General features: G+C 45.2%; 1 protein-coding gene across 1 annotated transcript in view; it reads left to right on the top strand.

Annotated features, from left to right (window-relative positions):
* Nucleotides 1-23,264, top strand: part of LEXM (lymphocyte expansion molecule) — a 46,930-nt gene extending 23,666 nt beyond the window's left edge. The window contains exon 11 of the mRNA XM_045291750.1: nucleotides 23,188-23,264. Within this exon, the coding sequence (XP_045147685.1) occupies nucleotides 23,188-23,242 (55 nt within the window). The 3' untranslated portion in view covers nucleotides 23,243-23,264. The remainder of the gene's footprint in view (nucleotides 1-23,187) is intronic.
* The last annotated feature ends 382 nt before the right edge of the window (nucleotides 23,265-23,646 follow it).

Raw genomic sequence — 23,646 nt, 5'->3', positions numbered from 1 at the left:
CCCCCCCCCCATGATAGCACAACTCCCACTGCTGTTCCCAAGGGTTCTATCCGTCCTGAATCCCATGTGCCGAAAGCTCTTATCTGTACCAATGTGTGTACAGTATTCAGGTCTCGCCGGATTTGTAAGGTAGAACTGGGTCATGGTAGTGGGGAGGTGGGGGAGGGAGGAAGCATTCAGGAACTAGAGGAGTGATGTGTGCTTCATCAGTGCTATACTGCACCCTGGTTGGATTGTCTCTTCCTTATAACCCTTCTGTGGGGGGTGTCCAATTGTCTGCCGATGGGCTTTGGGTCTCCACTCTGACCCCCCTTGTTCACATCGATATGATTGTTTGTTTTGGGTCTCCGGATACCTGATACCCGATCCCTTCAGCACCTCGTGTTCGCACAGGCTGGTGTGCTTCTTCCATGTGTGCTTTGTTGCTTCTCAGCTAGATGGCCACTTGTTTAACTTCAAGCCTTTAAGACCCCAGATGCTATATCTTTTGATAACCAGGCACCATCCACTTTCTTCACCACTTTTGCTTATGCACCCATTTACTGAGAGCTGAATGGAGGGTGAGCATGATAGTGGGACATGAGCAAGGTGAACGGAAATAGAGGAAAGAAGTAGGAGGCAAAAGCTATTTACAGAGGTAAAGCTATAGGCATGTATATATGTAAATACATTAATTTATAATGAAAGGGAGCTAGGCCAATGTGCATATATTTATATGTTAAGTATTAAGATAGCAGTCATATTTTGGGGCCTCTATGCAAGGCCTCCCTAAACACAAGAACACTTTACTTTGTTCTAATAACCTGACACTCTTTGATACTTACCTCCCCAACACGATCGCTGAAGACAACATGGGTGCATAAGCCATGTATTTTCAGTCACCTCATATGCATGTGAAAACTGGACAATGAATAAGGAAGATGGAATAAGTGATGCCGTTGAATTATGGTGTTGGAGAAAAGTACTAAATATCCCCTGGACTGTCAAAAGATTGAGAAAAAAAAAAGTCTGTGTTTTATGAAGTACAGCCAGAATCTTCCTTAGAAGCGAGAATGGTGAGACTTGTGTCTTACATATTTTGTACATGCTACCAGTTCCTGAAAACAGACATCATGTTTGGTAAAGGTGAAGGTCACCAAAGAAGGGCAAGACCCTCCATAAGATAGGTGGACACCGGGCTGCAACAGTGGCCTCAAGCAGAAGAATGGTTGTGATGGCCTCGCACATGGGGTGGTTATGAGCTGGAACTGACTGGACAGCCCCTTCCAGCAACCACAAATATTGCACACATTTAAGGGTATTTTTCTAGATATTAAAGAGATTGGTGAGGGGGACTGGATAAATGGATTATAAAGCTCATCCAAACGAGTAAATACACACGGATACATAAAGAAACAGAACAGTTGACCCAGAGGTGTAAGAAGCAAGGCAGAGGACCCCGCCCCAGACTACTGACCATGGATGCCACGGAAGGGTGGCTTTACACAGTCTGCCTTGTTTGTTTTGTTTCTGAAACATTTGCATTTTTCAAAATAAACATTAGTTTTGCAATTAGGAAAAAAGCAAGTAAAAGGAAGGCCAAGTATTTGAGACGGACGACATCTTTTATTACAGATTCTCCTTTAAGATCCTTAAAGGCTCTTAAGACTCTTCCAGCCGAGTCATTTTTTGCCCTCCACACCTCGATTGTTCCCATCCATGAAAGGGGTATAATGTGCACCCTACAGGGACATTGTGTGTTCTTGACTGGAAGACCACCCCCACCCCCCACCCCCGGGGGCTCAGATTGCTAGGATGGGGCCTGACTCTCCCTGGCCCTCCGTTTGGCAACACCCTTCAAGCCCGGCCTCACGTGGGCTCTTGGATGAGGAGGACTGTGTTACTGAGCCCAGAAGATGAGTCCTGACTGGCCGTTCGCATGTGGCTGGAAATGTTCTCGCATTCACTCACTGAATGCATACTTCTGCTGTCATGCTTTTAATTTCTAGGAGTTATTTCCATGTCTTGAGTGTTACTTTCAATAACAACATGCTCTTATCGTATACATGCAATTTCTCTTTTCTCTCTTTGAGGATATTAATGAGTAAGAGGTTTGCCTGACATCGCCCCCATGTTCCGCCCCCTCTCCCTTTTCCCAGACCCCTTTGCTCTGTGTGTTTCTTTTGGCCTCAGTCTAACATATCAGAGATTTCCCCTCCCCTCCTGCAATGTTCAGCGCTCCTTGAATATGTGCTGATGTCGAGACAGGGCCACAAAAATCCTGCTGCAGGGTCTTGGGGGCACTAGTTGACGATGGACTTCATCATATGACCATCAAGCTGAGTGGTTTCTTTGGGGTCACTGCTCATGTCAGTATTAGACTTTTTTTTCTCTTGTCTTTGGTCAGAGAGTTCTTCTAGGGGGGTGTTGTTATCTCCTGCTGTGGTAGCTGAAATACCACAAATGGACGACATGAAATAAATCTATTCTGTCACGGTTCGGAGTGTGAATTTAGTGTCGGCATCAGGAGACTTTCTCTCTATACGTCTCCTGGTGCCAGGAGGCTCTCAGTGCAGGGACCCTGGGTCCAAAAGATGTTCCCCGCTCTTGGCTCTTCAATCTTGGGAGCAGTCAGTCCTTCTCGTTCTGCACCCTTCTTTCTCCTTTGCTCTCTCGTGAGATAAAAGTGTTGCCTGCCGCAGCTCAGGGAGCCCTCCTCTACATCAGAGCAGGGCTGTAGTGTGCTTAAGACAGTTGCACCTCCCATCACCTTATTCAGTATCAGGGTTGACGCGATGGACCACGTCGGACACTCCGGAGGATGATAGTATCACTATAGAATTGCTACAATGAATCATTATATAACAGTCAAACCAGAAAACCATCACCCGGCCAAATGGACACACATTTGTCGGGGGTGGGATTGTGTGGGACACAGAAAGATTTCTCCCAAACCGTCTCCCCCAGATATGTTAGACTTAGGACACTGCTTGCTACTAATGATAAAAGTTACTTCCCTTGAGGCAATCAGCCACCAGACTGCTGTCTAGCCCCACCAGGGAGTGGGCCTGCTCCCTGCTGCTGGGGACAATGGACTACTCTCTGAGGCTTGTGACCATTAGCTTGGTTCCTTCCTGTAGGTGGGGTTTACACCCTGACATCCAAAGTTAAGCTGCCGTCCTGAATCTAGGATCCACCCATCTTGTCACATGCATACCCCCAATCCCTCCTCTTCCTATTGCGTGTATGCCCCTAGACCACCCCCTTCCATTCCTGTATAACCTATAGTTCAACCCCTTCTTGTGACGTATATCTTTACCTGTAATCAGTGGGCTTGCATGCCCACAAAGGTATATAGGCCTGGGTTAGCAATAGAGAGGGCTCCCTCTCTCTCTGCTCCTCCCTTGACCCCTCGTCAGTTCCCCCTCTCATCTCCCTTCCTTGTTCCCCTGTTTCCTTTCCCCTTGTCCTCCTTCCCCTCCCCCTCTCTCCACGTGGACCACCAAGCGGGGCTGAGGTGAGCATTGCTACCATAAAACGTGTCTGACGCCATTATTTTAATATCTCTTTTATCTCATGCTCTTGATGACTTTGATATAATATTTATATATCTCAACCATATATCGAACCCGTGATTAGTGGCGGGGTGGGGGTGGGGGCTGGCACCACCCACGTCCAACCACAGGATTGCACAATTCAATCCCTGGCCTGTGGCATATCAGCCAGGTTGCCGGAGCTCTGGAATCTAAGTGAAGAGGGGAAAGGCTAAAGGTTTCAGTAGTTGGTGATTCAACTTTAGTTTAGTTCCCTACTTTCAGTATGGGAGTCATGACGGCAACTCTGCCCACTGCCGTCCCACACAGAGACACCGTTGCACTGCCGCCAGAAAAGCCACCTCCGGTCGGCAGGCTGAATGAGGGCCACTCATCTGGCCTCAGGGAGTGAGGAGGGGAATTGATACTAAACAGATCAATATGTTTTCCATTCCACCTTCACGCCTACTCCCAGAGCGAATTGGGTGCTGCTGCGTCTTTGCTCTTACAAGTTGGCGGTGGGGAGGGGAAGGGTAGTTTCTTAGCTTTACCTTTGACTGACTCGCCATTTTGTTTCCTTGGGTCATTTACCATTCACCTACCTGCTTTTCTTCTCTCCGTTTTCCAGAGGTGGCACAGCGGGCGGTGTCAGGCTACTCCGTCAACAGTTGCTCCATAGGAGAAAAATAAGACGGTTGGCTCTTGTAAAGAGTCACAGCCCCAGGAACGCTTTGGAGCATTCCTACTCTGTCCTGTAGAGGGCACTATGAGCTAGAATCAGATCCATGGCAGTGAATGGATCTGCCTTCTAACTTGTTACACACACATACATATGTATATCTATACACACACACACACACACACATATTTCCTTTTTGCTTCTTTTATTCTTTTTGTCCTTGTGGGCAAACTCTCCCCCCACTCCCCGCCATAGCCTCGATTCCAGCTCTTAGTGACGCACTTAGGTCAGAGTAGAGCTGCCTCACAAGGTTTCTGAGACTAGATCTTTATGGGAGCAGACGGAGACTCATAATAATTCCTAAACTAAAGTGGAGAAATTAAAACTCTCATGCACTTCTGATGGGAATGTAAAATGGTTCAACCTCTGGGAAGGACAGTTTGGTCATTCCTAAAAAAGATAGACATACAATTACTCTCCGATCCAGTGCTAAATGGCATGGGACAGCATCTAACCTCCTGAGCTTCACAAGTCGGAAGGGCGTGGAGAGTCACCTTCAGCCTAAGACTGACCAATGCTGACCATTCCTCTCATGGCATTTCCTCCTCCTCCGGCGGTGTTGGTCCTTCATTCCAGTGGCCACACAGCGCTCACAGACAATGCTCAGGATTAGGGAGTTTGTTAGTGAAGTTAACAGGTTGCATACAATGAGATATCAGGAATGCTCAGGATATAGTTCTTTGGTCCGGCCAACTATCTCTCAGCTGTGTTCATGGTCACAGGGACATCCAGATCCTCTGTCCCCTGGCCCCCTGTGCCAGTGTTACAAAACCCTCAGTCCCATGGCCACTTGGCCTCCGCTCTGCTTGGACAAGTGTAGCTCTGCTAATTAAGCATCCACTCTCCCAGGAAGCCTTGCCCAAAGGGGCTCACCTCTGGCTCCAGGGATTGGCAAAGTTAGCTCCATCCCCATTAAGGGCCCGCAGGTAACCCACCGTGCCAGCAAGCCTCCTGCCCAAAGGCACAAAGCGTTCTTGTTCTGTGGCTGGGGAAGGCCACCGCTCGGCCTCGGCCTTTTGTTTCTGCCACTTCTGCTGCCTCGGCTTCTCTGCCGCCTCTCGCTGTGTCTGGTGTCACAGCTCTCTGTCTCCCGGTAGAAGAGGTTCAGCACAAGAATCTCACGGTCCAATGACACACTCCTACCCCACCCCCACCCCCGTCCCAGAAGATCTTTTATTTGTTAGCATCCAAAGACTGTCTTTTAAACACATTCTTGAACTGCCGGCTCATCGCCATCAGCTCGTTCTGCGTTCGCACCTGTCTCAGCGCCAGTTGCTTTTCCAGAACCATCACCTGCACGAGTTTTCCCAGTTCAAACTTGGGCATCTTCATTTTCATGACAAACTAACTCCTCATGGAACCCATTTATTGACCATTTCTTTCGAGTCTTTCCCACACCTCTCGGGTCATAATTTCCACCGTTTTCCTCTGGATTTGGCGTACCTGTTCGCGGTGTGAGCATACCAAGTCTTCCGGAGCTGCTTGTTGCGTGGTGTAGTAAAGCCCACACAGAACAGACGGAGCGGATAGCCATTGTAGTCTAGACATCAGCATGGCCTTCAGTCACGGTCTGCCTTTTGTTTGTTTTTTTTAGCATGAAGCACATTTTGTCACTCCTGAGATCCATGCCATAGAGGTTGGTCAGGCAGCTTTGGTCGTGAACATCCTCAGTGATTTGTCTGAGTTTTCTAAATGCAGCTTCCTCATTCTGCAGATGAGCAGGGCTCCCTTCAGCTACACTGAACACAGCTGGTGCTCCACCTCAGACCAATCTTTCTTAGAAAATAGACCCATCACTTTCTTCTTGGCTCCTTGTTGGCCACCTTTTGTAAGATGCTTGCTCTTGCCACCCGCCATGGTGATGCTCAGAGAGCCCAAAGGGCTGACTCTTCGTTCTCCATGATCATGAGAGACCCATTCACTCCTCTGGGATGGCTCATTTGAAGCCTAATGGGATAGCAAAACTGACCAATCATCTCCTGATGGTTCTATCTATCTCATATGCATGAGCCCGCCTTTCATGGGTTCCATATACCTTATTTACATTATTAGCAAGCTATCCAATTCCCTTGGAGGGTCACAAACACCTCACATTTGCAGAGTCCTACCTGATCATGAAGGAACGCTGGTGGTTCAGGGAGTTATGTGTTGAGCTGTTAACCAAAGGGCTGGTGGTTCAAGTCACCACGTGTCCCTTAGGAGAACAATGAAGCCGTCTGCTCCCAGAGAGATTTATAGCCCAGGAAACCCCAGGGACGGTTCTGCTCTATCCTACAGGGTTGATAGGAGTCAGAACAACTCGGTGGCAGCTGGTTGTTGTTTTTAATCCACCAGTCTCTTGGTGGCCGTGATAAAGATTACACTGCGAAGAGCCGTAAGACTGAACTACACTCAGCAATTCCACTCTTAGGCTAACACTCTAAAGAACGGCCTCCGTCTACACCAGTGTCCATGGTTGCATTATTCATGGTACCCAAGAGATGGAAAAAATGGAAGTTGTCAAGGATTCTGTTTTTCCTGGATCCACCATCAATGCCCGTGGAAGCAGCAGTCGAGAGATCTAACAGCACACTGTACTGGGTCAGTCTGCTGCACAAGACTTCATACAGTGTGGAAAGGCAAGGCTGTTACTTTGAGGACTGGAGTACACCTGATCCCAGCCGTGGCCTTTTCAGTGGCTCGTGTGCATGTGAAAGTGGGGCGTTGACTGAGGAAGGCTGCAGAGGAATCGATGTATTTGAAGGACGGTGCTGGCAAAGAAGAGTCCACGTACTACGACTGCCAAAAGAACAGACCTCTTGGAATCAGTACGACCACACTTCTCCTTAGCTACAAGGATGGTGAGACTTTGCCGCATCTACTTTGGACATGGTGCTTGGTAAAGTCGAGGAGCAGTGAACTGGAGGCCGAGCTCGGACAAGCTAGATGGACACAATAGTTTCAGTGATGAGCGTCAACATAACAATGATGCAGATGCAACAGACCCAGGCAGTGTTTGATTCCATTGTATTGTTCCATTGTGTTGCTATGAGCTGGAAGTGGATGGTACTTAACAACCAGGAGGAGGTGGGAACAGCCCCAGCATCGTTTAGCACGTCTGGGTAAAGTTTACCTGGTAAATAATGTCCCTACAATGGGATCTTTTTCATCTGTACAAAGAGAAACAAAGTTCTGGGACATCCTATGGCAAGAATTAACCTTGAGAGTATTCGGAATGAAATCAGTCAGGCACAAAAGGACAAGTACTGTACGATTCCACTTAGACATGATATGTAGAAGAGGCAAATGCACGGAGACCAGTTTATGAGTAGTTACCAGGGGCTGGGTGGATGAGAGGGTAGGGAGCTATTGGTTAAGAATTACTCAGTGTTTCTGTCTGGGATGATAACTATTTGAAAATAGGGGGTGGCAATGGTTGTAGCACTCAGTGAATACAATTAATGCCCCAATTGTACACTTAAAATGGACCAAAATGACAAGTGTTTTATTATATTTTACCACAGTGAAAAATCTTTAAAATGTCTGAGCTAAAATAACAGTAACAAACCTAGGTAATAGGTCAATTTTAGGTCATATTTTCTAAACATAGGAGCCCTGGTGGCATGGTGGTTACAAATTGGGCTGCTAACCTAGAGATGGGCAGTTCAAAACCAGCAGCTGCTCCATGGGAGAAAATGAGACTTTCTACTCCCATAAAGAGTTACAGCCTCAGAAACCGCGGGGTCAGTTCTGCCCTGACGTGCACTGTTGCTGTGAGTCAGAATGGGCCGAATGGCAGTCAATTTGGCTTGGTTTTGGTTTTCTAGATATGACCTTAATAAAAGGATAGTAAAGGATAGTAAAGAATAAAAGGATATTACCCAAAGTCAAATACTTGGAAATGAGAACATTCGTCTAAGTAGCCTTTGAATGTAAGAAAAAAAAAAAAGACTATTTAGAAATTAATTGTAATGAAAACTGCTTAGTAAAACATTTGTAACATGATCAAAGCACCTGTTAGAGGGAAATTCATAACTTTAATAGCTGTTATAATTAAACAAGAAATATTGAGGAAACAAAAAATAATTACCCAGCACCAGAAATTTAAAGGTAACACAAAAATAAAGCAGGAGGAACCATTAAGAAGAATGAATAGTGGTGGAAACCATGCAGTGGCTCAACAGTGTGATACAAATACTTAATATCACAGAGTAGTACATATAAAGAATTTAGAAAGGGAAACCATTCTTTCACATAGATATTTACTGAAACAATAATAATAATGAATGAATGAATACCGGATGAATGGAGCCTTTCTCCTTAAGGTTAACGTATAATTGTTAAATGTCTGGGGAATGCCTTGGCCCACAAGCAGGCTGAGGCCGCTGAGGGCAGCACATGGTATTTGGGCCTCTGCTCAGCCGGTTGGGCCTCAAAATGCCTAAGAAGGCTGACCACAGAAGGTGAGGCCTGCGCCGAGCTCCACGGCGATCTAATCTATCTCTCCGTGTCTTAGAACTCAGGAAGCGTGCAGGAAGTGAGCCCTATTGTCTCTCTCTGAAATCTGCTCAAATTCAGCCTCCTTCCTCCAGATAAACGCTCCCTCTTTCCACCCCCTCCCTCCTCCCTTCCACCTGCTGTGGCCCGCAGTCTGAGGAGCAATGCTGGGCGATAAGGATTTGGAGAAGGGCGGTAAGACTTGTGAAAAGGTGGTGAAGAGTCTGGTCTCCACAACTCCAGAAGAGATCTTGGAGAAATTACAAAAAAAGAGCCAGAATTAAATACAGAGGCAAGAAACTGCCCCCCCGCTCCCCCAATTTGTTAATGCCTGCCCATCACTTCAGGAGGTGTCCCTGGTTGGCACAACTGGCTAAGCCCTGAGCTACCAACCAAAATGTTGGCGGTTCATACCCACTCAGAGATGCTGCTGGACACAAGCCTGGCTACCTGCCTCTGCAGTACCCCAGCCTGAAAGCCCCCTGAACCATTCTCCCCTGCACACACAGAGCTGCCATCAGGTGTGGGGTCCTTGACGGCAGCTAACAGCAGCACGGCTGCTCCAGGCTGGTAATCAGGAACCAGAAGTGCAGCAGACATGCAAAGGATATTTGGCATCACTACTTTCCTGTTTTACATGTGCGTACCTGAGGCTTGCATCAGAAACCTGGGGCTTGGTCTGGCCCTGTACTTCAACCTCTCCTCCATACCCAGGTGGGGAGGTGGCCCTAGTTACCACATACAAGTTACCTTGAACAGTGTGTCATTGTCCTGTCTTCCTTGCACTTGAGGGAGGGCATGTGTGTGAAACTTGCAAAGCCTCCTCCTGGATTGTGTAATTACAGCTAATCTCCCTCACCCCTCATTCCCAAACCTCACCTTTTGCTTCATGCCAAACCACAAGGATTCTGGGCTTCCAGCCAAGAGGCCTGGACGTGAACTCCTCCATGGGAAAGTTAGCCTTTTATTTCTCCTTTTCGACTCTTCACATAAGGAGACCGATGATGTGACAACTGAGACACATTGGCTGCGATTGCACCAAAGACAGTTGGTGCTACAGCATCAAAGAAAAGACTCTCGTGATCGATCTGGAATTTTTTATGGTTTTTAATATTTTCTGCTTTCTTTACGATTGAGGTTTTACTCTCTCTTACTTTGTTCTTGGTGTTAGTTTGTCTTTGGTTTTTTTAAATGTTTTCTGTATGTGAATGCCAGGTTAAGTAAATCTATAGAGACAGAGTCTGGATTAATGATTTCTTGGGGGTATGGCAAGGAAAGTTGGGGGGAAATAAGGAGCTAATGAGTACGAAAATGAAGGAAGTGCTATAAAACTGATTGTAGTGATGATCGTACAACTCTTTGATGTGAGTGAGCTATTGAATTGTATGATGTGTGAATTACATGCCAGTCAGACTGTTGAAAAGAAAAGAAAATACTCAGAGTAACTCAAGGGAAAAAAGAAAAACTACCTGTAAAGAAAAACCAATAAGAATAAACTTTAAAATAAAAACCATGCAGGCAAGAATGAAATGGAAAAATATATACAAAACCTAGAAAGAAAGAAAAAACTAGCCAACCAAGAGTCTTATCTCCAGAGAAAGTGTCCTTCAAACATGATGGAGGAAGAAAGACGCTTTCAGAAGAAGAAAAACTAAAGGAATTTGTGAAAACAGGACCAACCTTAGAAAAATTACTAAAGAGGAGATTTTTAAAAAAACCGTTTTATTAGGGGCTCATACAACTATTATCACAATCCATACATACATCAATTGTGTAAAGCACATTTGTACATTCATTGCCCTCATCGTTCTCAAAACATTTCCTCTCCACTTAAGCCCCTGGTATCAGGTCCTCATTTTTCCCCTTCCTCCCCATTTCCCCCCTCCCTCATGAGCCCTTGATAATTTATAAATTATTATTTTGTCATATCTTGCCCTGTCTGACATCTCCCTTCACCCACTTTTCTGTTGTCCGTCCCCCAGGGAGGAGGTCGCATGTAGATCCTTTTAATCGGTTCCCTCTTTCCAACCCACTCTCCCTCTACCCTCCCAGTATCGCCACTCACACCACTGGTCCTGAAGGGATCATCCGCCCTGGATTCCCTGTGTTTCCAGTTCCTATCTGTACCAGTGTGCATCCTCTGGTCTGGCCAGACTTGCAAGGTAGAATTCAGATCATGATAGTGGGGGTGGGGGTGGGGGTGGGGAGAGGAGATTCTTTGGACAGAAATCAACATAGGACACCATCATAGGGAAGTTAACTCACTCAAGTCATAGACTACAGGAAGCAAAACTACAGAATCCACAATAGAGAATCAGAAATAGCAGTCTGCAATGAGACAGCAATCCAGTAACAGAGGCCTCGCGTAGATGTGAGCAGTTGGATAGAGAAGAAACTGAATAGTGAGCAAAAGAGAATAAATTACTTTAAACTTGGAAAGTAAATACCACAAAGCTAATCTCAAAGAAAATGCTAAAACCTCAGCAAAGTGAAAAAGAGAAAAACCATAAACATCTACCAAACAGAAGGGAGACGTCGGATAGGCAAGGTATGACAAAATAATAATTTATAAATTGTCAAGGGCTCATGAGGGAGGGGGGAGCAGGGAGCGAACGGAAAAATGAGGACCTAATGCCGGGGGCTTAAGTGGAGAGGAAATGTTTTGAGAATGATGAGGACAATGAATGTACAAATGCGCTTTACACAATTGATGTATGTGTGGATTGTGATAAGACTTGTATGAGCCCCTAATAAAATGATTTAAGAAAAAGGAAAAGAAAAAAAAAGCAACAAAAAACTTCTCAAATAAAATAAAATCAGCCCAGAAAATTATGATAAACAAAGAAAACAATAACACCATTAAAAATCTACAATAAAATCACTCTTATCAGTAGCAGCACTGACTGTCAATGGAGTAAGCTCACCAACAAAGAAAGAGAAGCTAACAGAATGGATAAGACATGACTGACTAATATGTTCCTTACAAGAAACACACCTCAGACGCAAAGACAAAACAGACTAAAAATCATAGGATGGAGAAAAAAATCTAACTTAGCAGCAGCAGCAAAAAAAAAGCAGCAATTTTTTTTTTTTTGATAAAACACACCAAACTAAAAGCTGTCTTGAGAGAAACAGAAGGTCATTATATTATGATTAAAGTCATAACTGAACAAGAAGATATAACCATGATAAACATCTACGCACCTTTTGAAACACTCTCAAAATACATGAACCAAACCCTTACAGAGTGGAAGAGACTAATGGATGGTGCTACAGTTTAATAGGATACACCAATCTTGAGGAAATGCAGACCACCGGAAGATCAATGAAGAGTCAGAAGGACTAAACAACACAACCACCTCGATGTCTTACTCATGCAGAACAGTCCCCCAGCCACCCGGCACATCCTTCCCAGCACGGGGGGCGCGCGGGGGGGGGCTCCAGAGTAGGTCATCCACTAGGCGACAAAGCCAGCACGAGTGCCTCTGAAACATCAACGCATTACAAACATCCTTTCAGTTCACAGTGCTCTAACATTAGAGACCAATGATAGGAAGAGCCCGCAAAAAAAACCCAGGGAACGCGAAAAGCACCCTCCTTAAAGACCGCCGAGTACAAGATGAAATGGAGTGCATTTAAAATGTCCTCTAAATCTATGATAATGAAAACCTACGAAACTCTCTGAGACCTAGCAAAGCAGGAATCAGAGGGCACTTGCTAGCAATGAGCGCATGCATCAGAAATGAAGAAAGATCTAAAACCAGTACCGTACCCCAACACCCGCCGCCGTTGGGAGCGGAGGAGGAAGACAAACCTTAGCCACCAGAAGAAAACGAAATAATAAAGAATGCGGCAGAGACAAATGAATCAGAAAACAGCAGGAAGCAGCAAGACAGGAAGCTGGTTCTTTGATAGAGTAGCAGCATTATGAACTACTGGAAAATGCAATAAAGGAGAAGCAGCAAATATTGCACATAAATGATATGGGCATCACAACAAACCCCACGAGAATAAAAGAGAGAACCATATAATGTTATGAAGGACCACACCTCAGCAAGCGAAAAACCCAAAGAAATGGGGAAATTCCTGGAAGCACATTTTCACTGCCATCGAATGTGGGATGACCCCTCACAGCCCCTTAGGACAGGGCAGACCTGCCCTTGTGAGTTTCACTCTTATGGGAGTAGAAAGCCCGTCTTTCTCCCACGGCACTGCCTGTGGTTTTGAACTGCTGACTTTGTGGTGAGCAGCCCAAAGGGTTATCACTACATCACCAGGGAAAGACCAAAATGCCCATGTGAGGATGAATTAATAAGTCATCTCAGGTACGTAAATACAATGGACTCTTTTGCATCTTTAAAAAGAAATGATGAAACTATCAATCACTTTATGACACGGATGAATTTGGAAGATATTATGCTCAGTAAAGTTCGTCAATCCTATAAAAACAAATATGGTATGAAACCACTACTAGGAAAGAAAAATAACAGAAATGTTTGTCACCCCCAAAGAAGCAAACTTTGAAGGCTGCGGGGAGACTGAGGAAAGGGGGAGAGATCAGGGAGGGAAAGGGGAGATGGAAAGAAAGGTAAAGCCAAAGACTTGGGGTGTTTCGGGCGCTTTCTGGGATCCTGTCTGTGCTCTGTTTCTCATACTTTTCCCTTTGTGAGCTATAGTCACAATAAAAATTTAATTGTTTTATTAAAATAGGAGGCAGCCCTGTAGGACATTTTCCAGAGTGTGCAAAGCACGCGGCGCAGCTGGAGGATTGCGCAGTTGTACCACCACTTACCACTTAGATGACTCTCGCTTGTTCTCTCTGCCTGATGCTTAGCCGATCCTTGACCCATCTGCTAATCCTTTTACATTATGGGTGCATTTTAAAATACGTGATAGACATCAAGTACGCCTTCCCCGGAGCACTTCAGCGTGCAGATGACTTCTTTCTAGTTTCTCAGACAAAGGACTAATATTCTTTGCCCAGATATTCAAAATTGAACTGATATGTCCATATCTAGTATATGCCCAAATCTACAATAATAATATCTTGATGGTAAAACATGAAACAGAACTTTGGAATGTGTTCATAATGTACAAAGTGAGTGCAGTGGTTGTGTATGTATTTAGTAGATACAATCATGTTTTTCAATGGTAGGGGTCATTCTCAGTGATTTTCCCTTTAGAGCAGGGGTGTCATGCTGGTGGCCTGCGGGCCGCATGTGGCCCCCGAGGTAATTTTTTGTGGCCCGCAATGCTCTGAAATAAAATGAAAATAGAAAAAAATTTTATGAAGAAAATAGCACTTAGGGGAGATCCGTACACACGATTCCCTCATTAACCCTTTACTGAAGAAGAGTCTGCACGTGGCCTGGTGCCTTTTCTGGGGCCTGGGGATGTGTATAAACACACTGACTCAGTCAGCGACGTTTGGAAGCGATGTGTCTGCCACTCTCAGTGTCACGTCATGTAAACAGATCCCAGTAGTGAAAAGGTTAAAAAGAGCACTCTGGGTTGTGCTGTTATGAATCATACCTAGCGGCAGCACTAGTTAACATTTCTAGAGGGAAGCCATTACGATCGTGCATCACGTTTGTCAGCTGGCCAACATGTTGTGTTTTTTATTAGTTACCCTGTTATATTTCCCGGTCACAACATAAGAGGTAAGTGAAAACTAGTAGGAGGAAAGCTGGTAAAAAAGTTTCAGGTAAAAATGAATAAATTTAATGTTACAAATACATTAAATAAAATAAATGCTTCAATAAAAGCAATTAGATCGTGTTTTAATTATCCTATCCATATTCCTGAATCCTCACTTCAAACTATAAATTTAACAAAATTTGTAAATGTGATGTGGCCCACGTGAATCTTGCCTGTTGTACCAAATGGCCGGCGTTTTAATGGAGTTGAACACCCCTGCTTTAGATCATTGAAGATGGGAGAGAGGAAGCCATTTCCCAGAGTAACCCACTGGTAGCAGGCACCCATGCCCGTGTTTCTCAGGAATTGATTGAACACTTAGGTTGTGCCAGCCATCATGCTGTTTTTTTTGAGACCGTAGAAGGGAAACAGACAGCAGTTCTGTCTCAGAGTGGCTCCCAGCTGCGTGGGGAAGCCTCTCACCCTCCACTCCCCAAAAGGAGAGCGCAGCGTAAGAAGAAAGATGAGGGCAGGTAGGACTCAGGTCCCCCCCACCGCCCCCCGAACTTGACAGAAGATGAGGCTGGTGGGAGAGGTGGCTCTTTGAACTCAGGAAAGAAAGCTAAGTCAGAGATGACCTTTACCACCACCCATCTCTCTGTCCTTACCCCACCTTCCCTCACCCAATCACTTTCTTCTTACCTCCCTGGACTTTGTACATGCTGTTCTGGTGAGAGATTCAGAACGTTGTGTACAAAAGAGAATCTTTGGAAGCGCAGACCAAGTCCTCTTTTTTGGGTCACGGCCCCTCACACCTCCTCCAACACCTACAGCTCACAGGGCACACAGCTCTTTATAGCACCGGTAGCCTGGACTCAGCACTCAACAGTGGGGTTGACAATCAGTCTGGATTTCACAATTTCATGTGAACCGTTGGGAGGCTCTGGCAAGTTTGTGGGCTTTGGAACAAGCTGTGACTTCAGATCTCTGCTCTGTCGTGTGACCCTGGGTTACTCAACAGGCTCCTCTGTTTGCTCAGCTGTAGAATAAGGACACGGAAACCTTTCTCACAGGCCAGATCTGCTTCGAGAAAGACTCGTTGTCTCATCACGTCCTCCTCAACCCGTCTCAGCTGAGCACTGTTGGCATTTGGGAAAGGACAGTCCTTTGTAATGCCAGACTTCTCATGCCCTTGGTGAGACGTTTAGCTTCCCAGTGTTTGCCTACTGGCTGCGAGTGGTGACAGTCTCCAAGTTCAATGCTCCATAGGGGGCAAGAACCCCCTCCAGATGCAGCGGAATCAAACGATATGAAATGCTCACTGTAAGCTCAGAAGCATGCTGGCACTGTCCTTGAAGGAAGGCTGTATGGGATGGTGGAAGGAACCTCAGGGTCAGGGGGGAAATGTCTCTATCCCATCTCTATACAACATCACGTCACCATTTTGCTAACTCTGAGTCTGCCTTTGTCTTGGATACCTCTGTCCAAAGCCATGGAAATGTATTGGAGGCGGGTAGAGAAAGGGCTATGGGAGGTCAGGGGAGGAAAGCATCTGGAGACTCAAGAAGAGTTGTGCGGAACAAGTGGCATTGAGCTGGCTCTCCACGTACGACTAAGAGTTGGGCTTGAAAAGTCACTACCATTAGTCAAGGGTGAACTGTGCTGTGGGCACTATCGATGAAAAGGAAGTGTCTTCTGGACCTCACAACGCTCAGTGAGGTCTGTCTTGTTACCTTGATTATCTAGATAAGGAGAGGGAGTACCTTTCCCAGGCCACACACTGAGTTACCGACAGTATCTCGTCCAAACAACCTGCGCAGAGTCCATGGGGGTAAGAGGACAGTGGTCACCGCACAACAAAGCATGCCGAGACTCAACAGCGTAGAAGAGTAGCCATTTGTGATTGTTACTGAGTCTGTAGTTTAACTGGAGGCTGATGGGTCTGGGATGGTCTTGGAAGAGAAAACTCAGCTCTCTGCCAGGTGAATACTCACCCTCCAGCAGCCTAGGCCAGGCTTGATCCCACTTAGCACACTGTTTTCAAGTTTTATTCATATTGTAGTGTGTATCAGGACTTCAATCTTTTTTTTTTTTGCTAAGCAAAGTCATATTTGAGTATTTTTATTCTTTAAAACAAGCTAAGAGGTAAGTATGGAATTTTAAAAAAATCATTTTATTTGGGACTTGTACAACTCTTATCACAATCCATACATACATCTATTGTATCAAGCACATTTGTACATTTGTTGCCATCATCATTCTCAAAACGTTTGCTTTCTGCTTGAGCCCTTGGTATCAGCTCATTTTTCCCCCTCTCTCCCCGCTTTCCCCTCCCTCACGAACCTTTGATAATTTATAAATTATTATCATTTTGTCATATCTTACACTGTCTGACATCTCCCTTCACCCAGTTTTCTGTTGTCCATCCCCCAGGGAGGGGGTTATATGTAGATCTTTTCCACCCCACCCTCCATCCACCCTCCTGGTATCACCACTCTCAGCCCTGGTCCTGAAGGGATCATCTGTCCTGGATTCCCTGTGTTTCCAATTGCTATCTGTACCAGTGTACATCCTCTGGTCTAGCTGGATTTGTAAGGTAGAATTGGGATCATGATAGTGGGTGGGGAGGAAGCATTTAGGAACTAGAGGAAAGCTGGATGTTTCATCGTTGCTACACTGCACCCTGACTGGCTGTCTCCTCCCCGAGACCCTTCTGTAAGGGGATGTCCAGTTGTCTAGGACTCGAATCTTTTGTATGACTGAATACCATCTCCTTGTTTGTACACACCACGGTTGGTTTATCCGTCCATCTGCCCACAGTCATTGAGTTGGCGCTCCCCTTCGTAGAGATTGTTGCCGTGAACATTGGTGAACATTGGTGTACAAGTAGCCGTTTGAGTCCCTGCTCTCATTTCTTATGAGTGCACACCCAGCGGTTACGTAGTGGGCTGAAATCTGAAAGGTCAGCAGTTTGAAGCCCCCGCCCCCCACCCGCGAGCGCTCGGAGGGAGAAGGATGGGCTTCCTGCTCCGGTAAAGAGTGACAGTCTCAGAACTTCCCGGGGCAGTTCTACCCTGTCCTAGGGGTCGCTGTGAGTCGGAATCAACTTGATGGCAGGGAGTTTGGTTTGGTTTGGTTTGACGGTATTGGGGTGGCTCACAGTCACCATGTGTCCGAATCAACGTGATAGCAGTGAACTTTTTAATTGATTTTCTTAATGGTAATTCTCTTTGACCTTTTGAGGAACTGCCCAACTATTGTCCACAATGGCTACACCATTTTACACTCTCCTCAGCCATGAACAAGGATCCCAGTTTCTCCACATCCTCTCCAACACTTGCTGTTTTTCTGGTTTCTGATAATAGCCGATCTAGTGGGTATAGAGTAGGATCTATTATGGCTTCTATTTGCATGTCTCTAATTACTGATGAGGAGCCCCCGTGGTGTAGTTACTTGTGGGGCTGCTCACCCCAAGATCAGTAGTGCAAACCCATAGCTGCGCTGGAGAAAGATGGGGCTCCGAAACCCAGAGGGCTGGGCTGTCTCCGTCTGGAGAGTCGCTCTGAGTCAGAACAGACTGGATGCCAGGGGGACTGGTTTGGGTTCTTGACTGAGGATGCTGAGCATCTTTTCATGCGCTTATTGGCCATTTGTCTATCTCCTTTGGAGAAATGTCTGTTCAAGTCTCCTGAACAGTTTTAAATTGTGGTGTTTATGTTTGTTATCGAGTCCTAGGCTCCTTGACCCAGTCTGGAGTTTACATCCTTATCAGATACATGGTTTGCAAAGCTTTTCTCCTATTGCACAAGTTATCTTTTTACTTTCTTTATAATGTCCTTTGATGAACAAACAGTTTTAATTTGGATGAATTGAGTTTATTTTTTCTTTTGTTCTTCATATTTTTCATATCATATCTAAAGATCCATTGCCAGAAAATACAGTCTTGAAGGTTTACTCATTTTTTTCTTAATAGTTTTAGGTCAGTGATCCATTTTAAGTTCCTTTTTGCTATGATGTTAGGTCTGTGTCAAGCCTCCCTTTTCCACCTATGGAGATTTTTTTGTCTCAGCATCATTTGTTGAAGAAACTATTCTTTCTCCATGGAATGGACTCGGTATTCCTCCTGAGAACTAGATCTTATGGCAAATCTTGAGATTATATCTGTACTCTCAGTGATACTCCATTGGTCTAAATATCTATCATTATACCAGTACCACACTTTTTTTCATATCGCCAACAGATTTTTAATTTTTTTGGAAAGGAATGGATTGTGAGGAAAGAAAAATAAAAAAGCATGAGGCAGGGCAAAGTTTGGAATAGAAAATAAATACAAATGTAAGCCATTTTGCTAATTGCTCTCTAACCACAAACGAGCACAGGGGAGGTCCTGGAGCAAAGGACACAACACAGGTTCAGAGATGGCGGTGTTCCGGGAGCCAGGCTGCGGAGTGCAGGCTCTGGTGTTCGGATGGAGGCGGCTGTCCTTGCTTTTGGACGCCCCCCTGGGTGTGTGGGCACAATCCACGCTTTAACCAGAGTTGAACAGAAGGATGGCCACATGGCCCAGGTAGAAGTAGAGGAAGTGCTTAGTTTCATGTGTCACACAAGTACCAACGTTTCTGCCCACAATGCAGTGCCAAGTGGGATTGTGCTTCTTGTCAAACTCCTTCTTGCTGTGGGCCGCAGTGCCCTTCCCTGTGTTGTATTTCTCCAGTGCCTGAGTGGCGCACCCCACTGAGTTCTGTAGCGTCTCCTCCGACAGGTCGCGTTTCTGATCACCTCCTTTGGCCGCACGTGGTCACCGTGAAGCGCGGACTAGCCAACTGAGAAGGTCCCTGGGTTTGTTAACACCACTTCCTTTCCCCCCACCTCCTCCTCTCCCACGTCCCCCCCGGAACTGTTGGTCCCGTTGTTTTCTCCTCCAGATTGTTCATCCAGCCTGTCCTATCCAGACAGACCTGCGGATATACTAACATGCACAAAAACAAGACAGAGCAAAACCAAGCAACAATACTTAATTTCCTTTCCTGATGATTCATTACTGATCTATAGAAACACAATGGATTTATGTGTGCTGATCCTGTAACCTGCAACTTGCTGAATGAATTGATTAACTTAAAAGCTTCCTTACAGATTCTTTCTAAGCTTCTTTATCTGGCATCATTTCATGCATGATTCAGACAGTTTAATGTTGTTCGTTTTTTTTTTCAAGACAACATCTCATTTATTTGTAATTAGAAATAAATATTTCACAATATATAATTACATATTTTTGTGATTAATCACTATGCTTTAATGATGTGCAATTTGTAACAATGAAAATACATCCTGCATATTAGATATTTATTTTATTTTATTTTTATATTAGATATTTATATTATGATTCATAACAGTAGCAAAATTACAGTTATGAAGTAGTAATGAAAATAATGTTATAGTTGGGGATACATGAGGAAGTGTATTAAAGGGTCGCAGCATTAGGACGGTTGAGAACCACTGCTCTACACTGAGGGGTCAGCTGAAAGACCAGAGGATCCAGCCAGAGCAAGTGATCTGTGAGTTGAGTGGGTTTCAGGATGCTCAGAGGGTCTACAATCAACTGAATCACAATTAAATTCCATTAGAAACTTCAAGGCTAACTGTAAAACAGATTAAAGTTGAAGATTCTGGCAGCTAGAGACTGAGGATTCACACAGTATGAATACACACTTTATGTTTTTTGTTGTTGTTTAAGCTCAAGTTATTGGGTGCAAATGGTTGTGAGAGTACACTTACTAACATTTTCTTTTTTTCTTTTTAATTGTTTTATCAGGGGCTCATACAACTCTTATCACAATCCATACATACATCAATTGTGTGAAGTACATTTGTACATTCATTGTCCTCATCATTCTTAAAACATTTACTCTCCACTTAAGGCCCCGGCATCAGGTCCTCATTTTCCCCCTCCCTCCCCGATTCCTCCTCCCTCATGAGCCCTTGATAATTTATAAATTATTATTTTGTCATATCTTGCCCTGTCCGACGTCTCCCTTCACCCACTTTTCTGTTGTCCGTCACATGTAGATTCTTGTAATTGGTTCCCCCTTTCTAATCCACGCTCCTTCTACCCTCCCAGTATCGCCACTCACACCACTGGCCCTGAAGGGATCATCCGCCCTGGATTCCCTGTGTTTCCAGTTCCTATCTATACCAGTGTACATCCTCTGGTCCAGTGCACATCCAGTGTACATCCTCTACCTTGCAAAGTAGAATTGGGAACATGTTAGTGGGGGGGCGGTGCAGACAGTTTAATGTTTTCCTTTCCTTTTGTTAACTAATCATCTTGGATGCCATTTATTTATTTTTCTTCCTTTTTTGCTCTGGGCAAAACTGTCCACTACAATGTTGAATACAAGCAGGCATGAACACCATGTTAACTTTAGGTTTTTCATCTCATGTGTAGTTGTTTCTCTTCTAGTCCAAGTTTGCAGAGTTACATTTGTATGGGTGCTAGTTTGTGGGTTCTCGATTTTGCCTTTTCTGCGCCAGTGGAGACGACCTGCAGGGCTTTCCCTTCCCGTTTCGAATGTGGTGTCTCCCCGCGACTGCTGGACGTACGTACGTGCAACCACTCTCACATTCCCAGAACAAATCCGTGGTCGTCGCGGTCTTTTTGACGAGTGGATGGAGTCTGATTTGCTAGCATTTTGTTGAAGATTTGTGCACCTCCGTTCACAAGGGCCGTTGCTCTATAGACTTTTCATCCTGGAGTGTCTCTCTTTATCTCGTGTTGGATCAGGATAGCGTCGGCTTCTAGAATGAGCTAGGAAGCACGCCCTCCTCATCTAGTTTTCGGAAGAGATTTGAGAAGGATCAGTGTTCATCTCAAAGGTTTGGTGGAAGTTCCCAGTGAAGATGGCAGGTCCTGGATGTTTCTTTATCTGAATGCTTTGGTTCACTCTCCATTTGTTGAGATTTTCTCTCTTCTGACTACATGTGTGTGTGTGTTTAGAAACCCTCCCTGTACTATTTTTTTGTCTCTTCCAGAATTTGTCATTCATGTGGAATCCTGCCACATGCAGAATCAGGCTCCCTTCATTGAGTACAGTGCTCTTGGGATTCACCCACGTTGCTACGTGTCTTAGACATTTGTTCCCTTGAACGCTGCCATTCGTTCCGTTGCAGGGCTCTTGCACAGTCTGCTTGTCTATTCTCCATCTGAGGAACATTCGTGTTGCTGCCAGTTTGGGTGCTTTTGAATCAAGTCCCTATGAACAGTCATAGGTCTTTATGCAGCCATGTTTAACTTCCTCCTAGATAAATACCTAAGAGTGGAATTTCCAGGCTGCTTTCCAAGTGTACATTTAACTTTGTCCGAAACTACCAAACTATTTTCTGAAATGGCTGTACTATTTTGCATTCTCGTTTGTAATACATGACCATATTACTAGCACATAGGATTGTCAGGTTTTCTCCTCCTCCTCCTCCTCTTCTGCAGTTTTAGCCATTCTAATAGGTGTATTTTAGGTGGTTTTAATTTTCACTTCCCTAATGAGCATCTTTTTATGTGCTTTGCCTACTGGCCTATATGTCATCTTTGGCACAGTATCTTCAAATCGCTTGCATATTAAGGAAAAGGATTGTTTGTTTTCTTGCTAAGTTTTGAGTCTTTATATATCCTAATATATAAAGTCACTTTTCAGATGAATGTTTTGCAACATTTTTCTCCCAGACCCTTAGAAGAGAAGGATTTTATGGAAAGCAATTCTTGGATTATAGACACCCAAGTCTACGACATTGCAGGGCAGGGGAACGGGACGCAGCGGGATAAAGGCAAGGAGACTGTCTTGATGGTCCAGGTGAAAGATGACTGCTGAGCCAGGGTGGGGGCCAGGGGAGACCCCCAGGGTGGTATAATGACCTCCTTGACCTTGGTGAGCCCTCCTTCCTTCCCTCTCACCTTTCTTCCTTTGACAAATACTGTGGAGCACTTAGTAAGAGCCAGATACTGTTCTAGACGTGGAGGAAATGTCAACGAAGACATTCTTGCTTTCGTGGAGCTTCCTTCTTGGTGGAGAAGGCAGACAAGATACAGATACCGAACCACGTCTTGAAATATGATGATGCTCGACACAGCCCAGGGCTCTTACTGAGATGCCACCATCCAGGTGATCCTTGGCTGGGAAACCAGTCCTCTGGGATTCCGCTCCAGAAGCAGTGAGAACAGCGGGAGGAACTCTGGGCTGAGGCAGCAGCACTGGGCTGGACTTCAGGTGCTCTGGCCATCAGGACGGCCTCGGGCAACTTCCTTCAACCTTGGGGCCCTCAGGCCACTTCCCTCTCCTGGTTGGTCTAAATCGGGGGTCAGCAAACTGAGGCTCAAGAGCCAGATGTGGCTCTTTTGGTCCGTACATGTGGCTCTAAAGTACAATTGAAAAAATTTAAAGGATATTATTCAGGTAATGGTGATTTTGTTTATAAAAATATATTTATGGCTTTCAAATGATTTTTAAATTGTTGGGAGGGACAGGACTGGCTCTCCCATCTCAAAAGTTTGTCCACCCCTGGTCTAGATGATCTTTCAGGTGCCAGAATTTTGGATTTGAAGTTCTTACAAGCTACCCGAGAGACGCTGACAAGCCAAGCTATGCACCATGTGAAGGGAAACTCCTTTTTAGAAATTAGGCTATTGCGTTTGAAAAAGTCTGACGGTCTTCAGTTTGGGCCTCGTGCCCAGTGTAGGATAACATGCGCCCTGCATCTGACAGGTGCCCCTTCAGAGATAAGAGGTGATGCTTTTCTAAGGACCCAGTTTCATTTTCTCTTTCTGTCTTTTTAAAGGGAAAGGATCACACCTGCTTCTAAGAAGACAGTGCCTTTCAACTGTAGATTATAACTCAGATGCTACTCATTAAAGCTCTTTTGTGAAGGTCACATCTGCAGTGACCTGAGGCCCCAAAGGTCGGAAGACAAATTTGGGGACGGGAGGGTGGAGTGGGAATGGGGGTCTTAAAGAAAAGACACTCGACGGGCTGGGATGTGGTGGAATCACGCTGGAGTCCTCTATCTGGTGGTCATGATGTTTACCAAGAGAGCTGGATTCAGATATCTTGTGACGTGAGATGAACTACCCCGAGAGTTCAAATAAGGACGTGATATCAACACGGGAGCCGGACATCAGAGGGATGAACGGTGGATCCGCTTATAACCCCTTCTAATCCAAAGCCAGAGTGCTTGCGTCCTTTGTTAAAGTCCAGAAAGAGGTAGGATAGTGTGGCAGATGTCGTATGGAGCTCGACA

The sequence above is a fragment of the Echinops telfairi genome, unplaced genomic scaffold, assembly GCF_000313985.2.
Source record: "Echinops telfairi isolate 266 unplaced genomic scaffold, ASM31398v2 ScPeMD7_443;HRSCAF=831, whole genome shotgun sequence".
NCBI classification, from domain to species: domain Eukaryota; kingdom Metazoa; phylum Chordata; class Mammalia; order Afrosoricida; family Tenrecidae; genus Echinops; species Echinops telfairi.
The sequence above is the reverse complement of the archived record's forward strand: the minus strand, read 5'-3'. Positions and strand labels throughout refer to the sequence as shown.